Source organism: Pimephales promelas, chromosome 4 (genome assembly GCF_988280905.1).
Source record: "Pimephales promelas chromosome 4, fPimPro1.hap1.1, whole genome shotgun sequence".
Taxonomy (NCBI): Eukaryota; Metazoa; Chordata; class Actinopteri; order Cypriniformes; family Leuciscidae; genus Pimephales; species Pimephales promelas.
In genome coordinates, this window is record NC_142772.1 from 9,226,405 (window position 1) to 9,239,360 (window position 12,956).

The window sequence follows — 12,956 nt, forward strand, 5'->3', positions numbered from 1 at the left end:
CAGCAAATAGGACTTTGTTCAGCTCTGCTCAGTTTCACACACACAGACACACAGCAGATTGATTAGAGATATTCAGTCCAAGGTCATTTCATCTTTAATTAATTATTAAAGTGTTCGGCTGTTCTTGCGGGTGCAGAAAGCAGATGTATGTTTGATGTGAGGTATGTAGGTCGCATGTACTGTGTTTTCATCTTATAACTACTGTCTGTGAACCATAGACAGAATTTTTTGATCTGCTGAATCTATTTCTCATCTCACTTCAAAGGTCTATTTGAAAAAAAATATGGATTATTGTGAAATGTCACTCCAGTTAGCAAATTTACTCCGTTGAGAGGTTGTAGTTTTCGTGAAGGTGTTGGTTTTTAATATGATGTCACTAAAACCTTTTAGACAACTGGGACTTTTTGCACGTGTATCTGAGTGAATATCATGAAAACCTGTCCATGTCACATTTAACTCTAACAAAAATAAATAAAAAAATAAAAAAATAAATTATATATATATATATATATATATATATATATATATATAATTAGGGGAAAATATATATATAATTAGAAAAATATATATATATAATTAGAAAAAAATTATATATATATATATAAAATTAGGAAAAATATTTTGCCTTAAGAAAATGAACTGTAAATTCTCATTACTGTAATACAATTTTAATTTAAATCAGCATAAACTGAAGCCAGTACAACAAATACTACCATTACTATACATTTAAATGAAAATGTATTTCTTAAATTATATATATCTATATATATATACATACATACATATTACATGATACTACTGAGAATTTGACTTTTTAGACATATATATGCAAACAATGTGACAATGCAAATAAAAAAAAATCCTTAAAGCAGTGGCTCTCAACCTTTTTAACACAAAGTCGCCCCACTGTCCAACACAATATTTTCAGTATTTCTGCATGTTTTCAAACTTCTGAAACAGAGTTTTGACTGAACCATGATTCATTTTGTGATTCCATATGTTTCAAGTATTTCAATAAAATGCTATAGTTATTGATGGAATAGTTATTAATAGCTGATGTTTTTTATTTTATTTTATTATTTTAATTTGATTACCAATACTTTTAAGTCATTTTGTGGTCCCCTTGGAAATTTGGGCCCTGGGCCCCTGGTTGAGAACCACTGCCAATGTGAAATATGACTCATTTCCAACAGGTTTTGTGAGGTTCGCCCAGCTATAGATTTCAATGTCTTGTAAAACATTTGAGAAGGTCATTCTTCAGAGAGATGACACCTGTATTGTTACCATGATGTGGAGAGATTCTGGTTGTATTGTTGTTCTCCATTGTTGGCGCGTTCCGACACTCCCAACACAACAGGAACCAAACCAGAACATTAGCCTAATACAGGATGTATTTTCATGCTAGATGGATTCATGTAACAGTGTGGATTCGAGGGAGGGAGTTTCATATATGTCACTTCATATTTTTCTGTAGGGCAGCTGAGGTCCTCTACTCTCTGACCTTGACTAACATTCAGAAGTATGGCCGGCCAACTGGATACCCTGCAGTGGATAACTACAAGTTACTGACAGAAGCAAGACGCAATCTCGGTCTCTTCCAACACCATGATGCCATCACAGGCACAGGCAAAGACTGGGTGGTTGTGGACTATGGAACCAGGTAGCACATCTTTCTCGAAACATAGAAGTGAGATGCGAGGATGTGACATACATTCTCTTATCCAACCAACTCGCTCCAGTCACTGTTCCCCTGGCTTAAGCTACCCTTTCTCTATATTTAATATTCACATATGATTACCAGAGTTTGCCCCAAAGTGGCAGTCACACAGAACTTTCAAATTGATTGTGAAGCAGCCGTTAGCCTCCGCTTAAAATAACCATAGTAAAATTGTACTAATAATGTATTTATAAATGTATCCAGACAGAACAAATAACAATACATTTTCTAGGGCTAATCAACCTAAATGATTCTTTAACAATTGTTAAACAATTATTTTGGACATAATTATTCATAACTGCCCATTTTAAATAGTGCTTGAAGAATAACATTTAGTGGAAAAATATTGATATTTAATCTTAGTCATGGGTTTTTCAGTGGCCTATATAATATTAATATATAGAGAGCCCAATGGCTAATTTAATGATATGTCGTATAATTTATTTACAGCAAATTAGATATTTATCGAAATACACTACTGTTTAAAAGTTTGGGGTTTTAAAATGACAACATTTATTTGATCAAAAATACAGGAAAAACAGTAATACTGTGAAATATTTTTACTATTTAAAATAACATTTTAAAAATATATATATTTTACAATGTTATTTATTCATGTAATGGCATAACTGTGTTTTTAGCAGTCTTCAGTGTCACATGATCCTTCAGAAATAATTCTAATATGCTGATTTGGTGCTCAAAAACATTTCTTATCATCAATGTTTAAAATAGTTGTGCTGCTTAACATTTTTGTGGAAACCTTGATACATTTTTAGCAGAAGTTTAAAAAGAAGAATTGAAGTTTAAAAGAACAGTATTTATGTGAAATAATATGATATATATATATATATATATATATATATATATATATATATATATATATATATATATATATTGTATGTAATATTGTAGCAATGCGAGTCTTTGCTGACACTCTTTTATCAATTTAATGCATTCTTGCTGAATATAATTTTTCCCTCACAAAAAAACAAACAACAAAACTAAATAAACAACTCATTGACCCCAAACATTTGAACAGTAATTTATAACCTTTTGGTTGACAAGCCACACAATTTCCAAAATATCAGTTTATATGAACTTCACCTTTCTCTTAAAAATGTCTAACACTTAAAAATATGAATGGTTTAAAAAAACCCAACTTGATTCTTATTATCTTATATTATCAGGCAAAAAGACCAGAATGATAATTAAAAATATTAGCCATTATGGTTTCTGTTATAGCAAGCATCCATACTGAATTACATTACTTCTTGTTAACAGTTTAATTTACCCAGGAATTCTGGCATATCCGTGCTGTAGAAACATGATGACCTTTGTTATTTTTAAGGTTGTTTCACTCTATTCTGAACCTGAAGCGAGTGATTGTGAGCTCGGCTCATTGGTTGGTGCTCAAGGATAAACAAACATACTTCCATGATCCTTCAAATCCATTTCTTCAGATGGTGAGTGTTCATACTGCATATCCGCAACATGCTGGCATAACTCCTAAATTTGGAAATTGCCATCTGCACGTCACATTTTTGCTGGTTCTGTATTATAGGATGACGTTCAGCCATCCCAAGACGCCCTACCTCGCAAAACTGTTCTTGAAGTTAGTGAAAAACCAAGGTAATGCTAAAACAAAGCAAAATCAATGTTTTTGTAGTGCTTTATAGCAGACTAACGTTGGTTCATGTGTTAGTTGACAAGAGGCAGCAGAATTTGTGTAGCAGAAAATGCTACATAAAAATGCCGTTCACTTTTCTCAGGTTGCTGGTAGTTTCCAACCCCACAGAGCAGGCCAGGGCATCCATGGTTACAGTGTACGTGAACACTGCTAACGTGCGCGTGCTTAATGCTCTTGGTCACGTGGTCCGTGCTCAAGTCAGTGCAGTGTGGAATGATGCCACTCATGCTGCTGCCGACGTCTTCCAGGTGAGGTCTGCTACATCGATGTGATGTATTGTAGATGTAGTCGTCTAAATGCTCTTCAAGCCATTTCATGGTCTCTTTAAATGTGTTTGTTTGCTCCTCGGCAGTTATCTTTCGTGGCTCACGCTGCTCCTCTGGGACTGAGCGTGTACCAGCTGATGGAAGGAATGGAGCCAAGGACAGAAGCTGCTAAGTACATGTTTCTTCAGGATGGCGGCTCCATTTCAGTCAATAAATTGGAGCATTTCCGACAGTTCTACCAAAACGATGTAGCTCCCGTGCACATTGAAAATCCTCACCTCAAACTCTCCATCTCTACAGCTACAGGTCTTTTAGAGGTTAGACTGCTTTGTGGGTTTGTCATAAGGTGATATGGTTAGGAATGACTCTGTGTAACGTTCAGAAAACATTTCTTGTTTGCAGAAATTGAGGTTGAAGGAGGATGACTCAGAGCACCAGGTCAAAGTGGAGTTTGTTTGGTACGGCACCACCAGCAATAAAGACAAGAGTGGTGCCTACCTGTTCCTGCCTGACAAAGAAGCAACAGTCAGTACCAAACGTTTTTATTATTTCTTTCATTAATCGGTTATTCCATATCTTTTTTTTTTTGTTGGGTTGCTTTTTTCTACATTTTATTTCTAGACATAGTAGTTGAGGGAGACAGGAAATCAAGGGTTACAATCATGATTAGGCCCAAACCCTGGAAACCCATGAGCAGCACAGCTGAATAGTGGTTTTGTTGAATACTCAATAGCGGTGGAGAAACTACCGGCTTTTGAAAGTAATTACAAACGAGTGAAATGCATGACACCAGTGTTGGGTAAGTTACTCTAAAAAAGTAATTAATTAGTTACTAATTACTTAGATTACTGTACTAATTACTCTCTCTAAAAAGTATTTAATTACATTTAATTACTAATTACTTTCAAAATCCCATATCAATCTCAACCAGCTGAATAATACAAGGATAGACACGAATCTGTTTCAATTCTTTCAAATAAATACTATAAAATTGCATGAATTATCCTTAAACTGACCAAGGTGGAGAAGGTTACATTATAAAAATATACTTTTTAGCATCAGACAATACATTTTGATATTAAACCCACTATTGTTTTATGTCTGATCTCATGACATTTCACACTTTTTTTCATACATATTTTACAATAATTCATGCGAATTTGTACGAGTGCGGTCGTACGATTTAGACACCTCATAAAATGCATACGAATCGCTGTGAGATCGGATTGATCTCAGTATTTACCTCAATTACATCAGAAGTAGCTGTAATTAAATTACAGATACATGAAGAGTAATCCCTTACTTTACATTTTCAAGGGAAAAGTAATTAAATTACAGTAACGAATTACTTAGTAATAAGTTACACTCTAATTACTTAGTAATTAGTTACACCCAACACTGCATGACACAAATGCAAAGTTGAACCAACGTTAACAGCCCTGAATGTGATTTCGCAAACCGTTGACCCCTCGCTCTTGACGGAGACGCAAGTAAGGGACCGTGTGGAAAGTGCACTTTTTCTGACACGTTTGTTCAAACACTATATACAATTTTCAACACTTGACAAGCTATAATCCTGGTTATGGGTGTTCCGTTGCCAAAAGTCTCTGCCTACGGTTTACCAATAACAACTGACTGGGTCATTTGACCAATCGCCGCAGATTCACGTCACTCAAAGGAGGTGTTTGTGAAAATGAATCGTCGAACGAATCATTTGGGAGTCGTTGAGCAAATCAGTTAAAAATAAATGCATATTATAAGACAAATAAAGTGTTTTTTATCCTTGCATGCACGTTAAACTGTTTTTGGGAACTCCTAAGACAAAAATAGGAACATTTCAAATGCGAAATGATAGGGGCTCTTTAAAAAAAAATGTTTTCAAAATTGTTTCAGTGGTTCGTCAAGTCATGACATGGTGAAATGCACTTATGCCCCCGCTTTGCGGGCCTTTATCTCATATATCCATGCTATGTAAGATTGCCAGATCGGGGTCGCGTTTCTGTAGTCCGAATGAGACATAAGAAAACTACAAATTTGACTTGCAAAATTTGAGTCGAAAACATGTACACGCGCATACCGTTCCACAAAGCTGGTGAACGATCTCAGCATTAGCGCGGATAGTGAGGAGCTCCTAGTCTCTGCTTCGTTCCAGTGTGAGCGTCATCACTATGACTCACTCCTTACGGCATTGGTCCTGGCTTTTGATCACACAGCGCGCATACCGGGACTGATCCCGGCAATGTTACTAGGTCTCCAACCAGGGATCGATGCCGGTATCAATCCCAGGTCGTGTTTGCGTTCACACAGAAGGCGTTCTGGCAATTTCCCGCCAATTTTCCAGGATCTACGCGCGTGTGAAAGGGGCTTTGGTGCTGCTTTAAAGGAGTACTAACAATAGTAATAATAATAATTATTAATAATGAAAAGTTTCCATTGCACCTTTCTTCAATCTTCAATCGGCCTGTATTTCGGTCTTTCGACGTAGCCCACAACAACTTCGCCAGGCTTTTCGGTCCCTCGCCAGACCCATCCAGTCTGTGGCGATGTCTTGTCTGAGCGACCACCACCGTGTTGCGGGGTGGCCGAGCGGTCTTTTGATTTCGAGTGGCAGCCATTCGGTCACCCGCGTCCTTCGCCTACCTCCTGGCCACGTGTCCGGCCCAGCTTTTCTTGGCCTGGTTGACGGCGTCCTTGACCTTGCTCGTCTTTTTCAGTAGCTCTTTGTTGATGTGGTCCGTCCTCTTGACGTGTTCGGTCACTGCCAGCTAGAGAGTAGCCGGTAGGACGGTGCTGTTAAACAGGTCAGCACGCAGGGGGGCGTCGACCGTGTTGGGGCCGTCGACCGTGTTGGTGACCACCTCTGCTATGGACGCATAGCTAACCCAGGTGGCCCTCCATCGCGTGCCACTTCGCGGTTGTTCTTGTGCCCAGCAGTCAGATTCTGGCCGAGGTTGACGTAGATGTCGATGCACCGATCTCCTTCTGGCCGATGGCGGCCTGGGGTTTGCGCATCCACTTTGTCTTGGCCAGGTTCATCTTCAGGCCTGATCGAGCTGGTCGAGTCGCAGCTGCACATCGGCCACTGACTCGCCGATTAGGACGATGTCATCGGCGAAGCATAGATGGCTGAGCCACTGGCCATTAACGCTAATACCTAGGGGTGTGCGATATGACGATTTTTAATCATGGACGATTAAAATGTCTCCACGATCTGCTTTTGAAGAAATATCGTAGTATCGTGTTACAGTGCATTTTATCAGTTCAGTTCTGGCGCCCCGTCTCAACTGTACAACGCGACGTAGCCTACACACCACACGTGAATGAATAGGTATTGGAGACTGCAATTCACAAAAGTTTATTATTTGCATAAGCCTTGCCGGTTAAACATTTAATTCACGCGCTGATGCGCTGTTCTAACGTGCGCTTTCCTGACCGCATACACCCGACGCTCACAGGCACTAGCAGCCTGTCAACAGTGCCAGAATACTGGACTAAGTTATCTTTCGAGTCTTATTATGCTAATACTGTTAAATACACAAAATGTTTACATAAACAGGCTATGTCTAAAGTGAAAGCAAACATTTGAGAGAATATCTGGTGTAATATGCGTCTATATTAAACGCGTCACGTGCTGGTCTAAAAGCGACAGGAATAAATAGTACTGCCGCATGTCCTTAAAGGGATAGTTCAAAAAAAAAAAAAAAATCTGTCATTATTTACTTACTCTAATGTTGTTCCAAACCTGTATTAATTTCTTTCTTGTGCTGAACACAAAAGACGATTTTTTTTAATGTGGGTAACCAAACAGTTGCTGGTCCCCATTAACTTCCAGGAGAGAACCTATAAAAAACTATAGGGGGACCAGCAACTGTTCGGTTACCTACATTATTCAAAATAACTTTTATTTTCAACAGAAGAAAGAAACTAATTCATTTTGAGGGAACTATCCCTTTAGTAAAAGAAAAAAAAAAACACAAGGAGAAAATCACTCACTGACTGAGAACTTTAATAGTAGCTTTAATAAGAATCAATGTATTCAGTGAAGTCTATTTTAATTTCATATTTGTTTAATTTAATTACTTTCTTCAATGCTACTGCTAAATACACCTAGTGCATCTGAAAAAATAATGCACTATTTATTTAATTTGAATATTAATTTGTGTAATGTTTATCTTGTCTTATTTTTTTAATAACAAAGAAAATAATGGCAAAGATTTTTATCTTCGCCACTGGCCTAAATGTGTGGCTTTCTTTTTTCTTTTGTTACCTAAGGCTTTGTTTTTAACATAGGGACATTAGTTTGGCTGTAATGAACAGCCACTTGCAAAATATTAAAACCAACTTGAAAAAGAATCGTGATAAAAAATCGTGATCGTGATTTTCCTAAAAAAATCGTGATATGATATTTTTTCCATATCGCCCACCCCTACTAATACCCTTGTTGTCCCAGTCGAGCTGTCGAAAGACGTGCTCTACACACGCCGTGAACAGCTTGGGCGAGATGGGGTCGGCCTGCTTGACGGCGACGGGGATGTACAGAGGCCACTCGAACAGGGTGATGTTCGAGGGCCACTTACTCGTCGGCGATGCCCTGTTGTTGGATGGCGAGCAGTACGGGCATTGATCGCCATGCTGTGTCTCGTAGTCTACGAAGGCACCAATATACCCCTTTTCCACCCAAAAAGAACTGGTTCGGAAGTGGTGCTGGTTCAAAGTTGGTTCGGAGTTGATTCAACTTGCGAACCCGTTCAGAACCTGTTTGTTTTTCCACTGACTAGAGCGCCCAGGGAACGACGTCGTTACGTGACTGTGCACGTCGCTAGAAACGCTTGCAAGTACATTGCTTTGGGACTATCTCTAACTCGTGTACCAAGAAAACTTTAAAAACAATTGAAATATGTAAGTCTTTTAATCTTTTCGTTTGATATGTAACCTTTTCTGATAAGTTATGTACCCCTGTCTTGTGTCTTTTTTCTTTCCATTTATTTGTTCTATATCGACAGTTTATAAAAAATAAATAAATAAAAACGCTTGCGTGTTTCTGCAGTTTCTCCTGGCTTTGCGATGGTCAGAAAAAATGTTTAGAACACATCTAGCCCCCGACGTAAACATGACGTGCTAAAAGAACGGTTCTAGTCCAGCAAAGAGTTGGTGCCGCTTTGGAACCAGTTTTCCCGGCCGCGACCCGGTTCTTTGGCTGTCGAAACACAAAGAACTGGTTCGCGTGCAGGCACCGGCTCCGAACCGGCTCTCAAAATGCTTTGGTGGAAAAAGGGCTATAGAGGTGCAGGAAATACTGTCACATTTTCATTCACTATTCCTTTAATAAAAACAACTATTTTTATTGTATATACAATATATATACTAAGTAATAATTCTTATACGTAGCACTAAAAACTTTGATTAAAACTAAATTTTATTACATTACACCTTTCTTTATTATACAAGTATAATTTATCTAGCGTGGTTCCACTGCTGAATAGTGCTGCAGGAAAAAACTGGGTTGCATATCGCCCACTCCTATAAAAACTGTTTATTTGCAGCAGGCTTGCAGTTAATTTGTGGCAAACAAGTGATTGCTATGGGAGTTTGCTGAAGCGCTGAATTACTTGGTAAAGTTTCATTGAAACTTATAACATCAGAGTGTGTCGTTCGGCTGATTAGAGTTATAAACGTAATGGCAGTTTGGTCACTGCTCACAGAGAACCCTGGGAAACCTCATAATAGTTCACCTCAGTATTTCATCAGGACATTTTTGTCATGCAGTGTTTTTTTTGTATCTCTGCTTTGAGGTGATTTTTATGAGTGTGATTTGATTCACATTGATTTTCTTTCTCTCACACACAGATTTACTCTCCCTCGCAACCGCCGGTGGTTCGAATCACTAAAGGGCCGTTGTTTTCTGAAGTCACTACCACCTTCACACATATCAAACACACTCTCCGGCTCTACAACATCCAGGGTAAGAGAGACCTGCAAACACCTGCACTTCTTACTTTCACTTCTTCAAATAGCCACCACTATTTACACTATGTAAATCAAATATTTACACCAGGCATTTGCTAAAGGATATCATTTCAAATTTGACTAGTCGAGTTCCTGTATAATTAAGAAGGTTTCTGGTTTTTGTTTTAAGCCGAAAGTCAGCGGTGGGAGGGCAGCAGTGTAACCTCAGGAAGTTGATTGACCCCTGGGATATTATAGTGAATTTCGAAATTCTTGAAGTTGCACTGGATGACATCCTTTTCTCTTCTGAGTAATTGAGTGATGTTTGTTAAGAGAGCCTTTTACTTAGTTCTATGGCAGCTTGTTTTGAACAAGTCTTTTTTTTTAATTGGATGCAGTACAAAGCGTTTTCTAGCACTTTTCTTGCAATGTTAATCTTTGAAGTTTGAAGGTACTCTTTTGAACGTTTCTCAAACTTTGACAAACAATTTGAACTGTGTAATCTAAATGCTAAAAGAGGCAGTGCATTACACCAACAAGTAACAAAGACTTAATCAGCATCAGACAAGGACGTTTGATACCTGACAAAAGACAGTCTAGCAAAAGTGGGATCATTTCGTATAAGAAAGAAACACATTTAGTTTTCATGCTTTTCTTATCAAGAGCACCAGGGCGTTCAGTTTGTGACCCCCTCTGGGTGGGTGAGATACTGTACATGAGTATTTTTGAAAGAGCGGAGCAGTCACATGAGCCATTGCCCTGTAGCCCTAGGGACCTTTCCCCCAGTGTTGTTTGTTTTTGTCCAAAAAAAAGAAAAAGAAAAGAACGAAACCTCTCGTGGGTTATTCCCTTGAGTTAAAACTGAATTTAAATTGCAAAGTTTTAGAAGAGGAACCTTTTCTCACTCAGAAAATAGCTGTCCCTCTTTTGTGATTTTGAAGGAATAGCTCATATAAAAATATAATTCTGTCATCATAATTCTAAAATACACAACAGACGACATTTTGAAGAATATACTGGCCGCCCTTTTCCATGCAGTTACAACAAATAGGATGAAAAGGATTCAAATATATAAGTGGTCCATCCACCTTGTTCACTATAATTCAAGTGTTCATACAATAACTGTTATTCACTGGTAATCTTCCCTTCCTGTGGACTGATAACCAGCTCATTGAGAACATGGGGCCGTATTCAGAAAGAATTTTAAGGCTAAAAGTAGCTCCTAACTGGCGAATTTTGGAGCAACTCCTAAAAATAATCGGTGTGTCACTCCTAATTTTTTTCACTTAGAGTAATTCACAAAGCATTTAAGCACTAAAAGTAGCACCTAAGTCTGGGACAGCTTAAAAGAAGTCGAGAGGACTCTTAACTCGCTAAGACCTATTCACAATGGATTGTAGCGCATACCACTGCCTCTCGGAGTCATCCGGGGTCTGCGAAACAAGCGGGAATGCTGCATTTATCTGCAAACAAATCCTATCCCATGTCTCATGCTTAGTTTAGCTTGATATCCCAGTGCCAAATTTCACTTTTATTGTTTTTTTTTTCCTACCACCAACTGGGTCAGCAGCAGTAACCGATCTTTTCCGTTTTAGCGAGTTCATAATCCACCGTCATTCACCGACACTATTACATTACTTCAATAGGAGCAACATTTCCTTGTTTTAAAGGGCACCTATTATGGAAAAATCACTTTTACATGGTGTTTGAACATAAATGTGTGTTGGCAGTGTGTGAGCAAAACCACCCTAGAATGATAAAAATACACCCAGTGGTTTTTTTACAATCTCAATAAATCATATGCACTGTCTTAGAACAAGCTGTTCAAAGATTCAGCGCTTTGTGACGTAGAATTGAGCAAGGGGTTTGATTGACACTGTGGTTGTGGCATAGACTCCGCCCTCGGTGATCTGTACACCATCCTCTATTGTTTCAACGACAGCCGGTAATGTCTCTTGGAAACATAAGTGTTCTGTTGTGGGATGGGATGTAATAATGATATACATAGTAGTTTTCACTTACTTTGTTTTGACATCAGAGCCACTGAAAACACAGTGTATCTATTGTATTTTGGAAGTTTAAGTGGCGCCTTTCCTTCATAAATAAGTTTCTGTTTGAGCGAATAATTTTCTGACTGACTGTTTAGTGGATGAGGGTCAATTCAAAGCATATCTTTCTTCAAAGTTAATCCTCAAGTGTGGATCGTCGTCTACTATTTGCGATCCAACGTCAAGAAAGTGTGTTTTATTATTTTTGAGCAAATAGTCATTTCAGTCAAATGCGTCTAAAGTTGTTGTCGTCATCGTCGTAGGATGTCTGTGTAGGCTATATAATTTAAACCTTGTTTGTATAATGTGTAGCCACACGTTTAAAAATATATATCTTTTTAAAGATATTTGTATTATTAAACTGCATATATGTTCTTGTTCTGTAGCCATCTTCTCACATTTGCCACAGAAGCACTTGTATGACAAGTAATGTAAACATGACGCAACAGGTCCCTCGCATAAATGTAATTTCGCTTGTACGTAGCAATCTTTATCACAGTATTTGTATGTAGTTTCAAAAAATAGCGCCAGCGTTAGTGTTTGTCTGTGTGTGTGTTGCACATCCATAATTTCAAAAATTACATTAATGTATCAAATAACCATACTGAGACGTACTGGTCCATTCTCATTTGTTTATTGGTCCATTTGTCTCATTTGAGTCTCTTCGTCATCTCGCTCTGATCAGAGACTATTTATATTTTCCGATTCAAACATGTACGGCTGAATAACATTCAGAACAGCGGTTTCTCTCACTCTCTCAGTACCGACTGCCATAGGTATCAAGTTACGCCCTCATCCAAAGGCAGGGCGGGGATATGCAGCTCTTTTGCATTTAAGGTGGTATACACCAAAACAGCTAATTTTTAAACAGGCCCCAAAAATTCAATCGGATATGCACAAAACCGGATTTGGAGTGACAGTCTGAACAAGGCTTTATTCATTATTTATAAAACTTCGCATAGGATTTGCGTCAGAAGTGGCGTACGGATGAAACATTCGGATTTCTAAAACCGTGCGCACGCATATCCTACGCAGTTTTCCCTTAATAAATCACAATCAATTATAAATGTAGCACAGCTTTTGCAGCTTCATGTCACGCCCATATTTGCCCATAAAAAATCTGTGAAATGCCTTCAATTTAATATTCATCGATTGTAAAATCATGGCAAACACAGAGAGGAAAACCAAGAAACGTAACTTCACTCAATGTGAAGTAGAAATTATCATTGGCGAGGTGGAAAAGAGGAGTAAAATTTAGTTTGGAGGGCACAGTGTGGGAATTAATGTCAAAA

At 38.2% G+C, this 12,956-nt stretch overlaps 1 protein-coding gene across 1 annotated transcript in view; it reads left to right on the forward strand.

The window, feature by feature from the left end:
* Positions 1–12,956, forward strand: part of man2a1 (mannosidase, alpha, class 2A, member 1) — an 86,889-nt gene that overhangs the window by 46,443 nt on the left and 27,490 nt on the right. Inside the window, exons 10-16 of the mRNA XM_039662036.2 lie at positions 1,475–1,660; positions 3,066–3,180; positions 3,279–3,346; positions 3,487–3,652; positions 3,757–3,987; positions 4,073–4,195; positions 9,518–9,632. Of these exons, the coding sequence (XP_039517970.2) occupies positions 1,475–1,660; positions 3,066–3,180; positions 3,279–3,346; positions 3,487–3,652; positions 3,757–3,987; positions 4,073–4,195; positions 9,518–9,632 (1,004 nt within the window). The remainder of the gene's footprint in view (positions 1–1,474; positions 1,661–3,065; positions 3,181–3,278; positions 3,347–3,486; positions 3,653–3,756; positions 3,988–4,072; positions 4,196–9,517; positions 9,633–12,956) is intronic.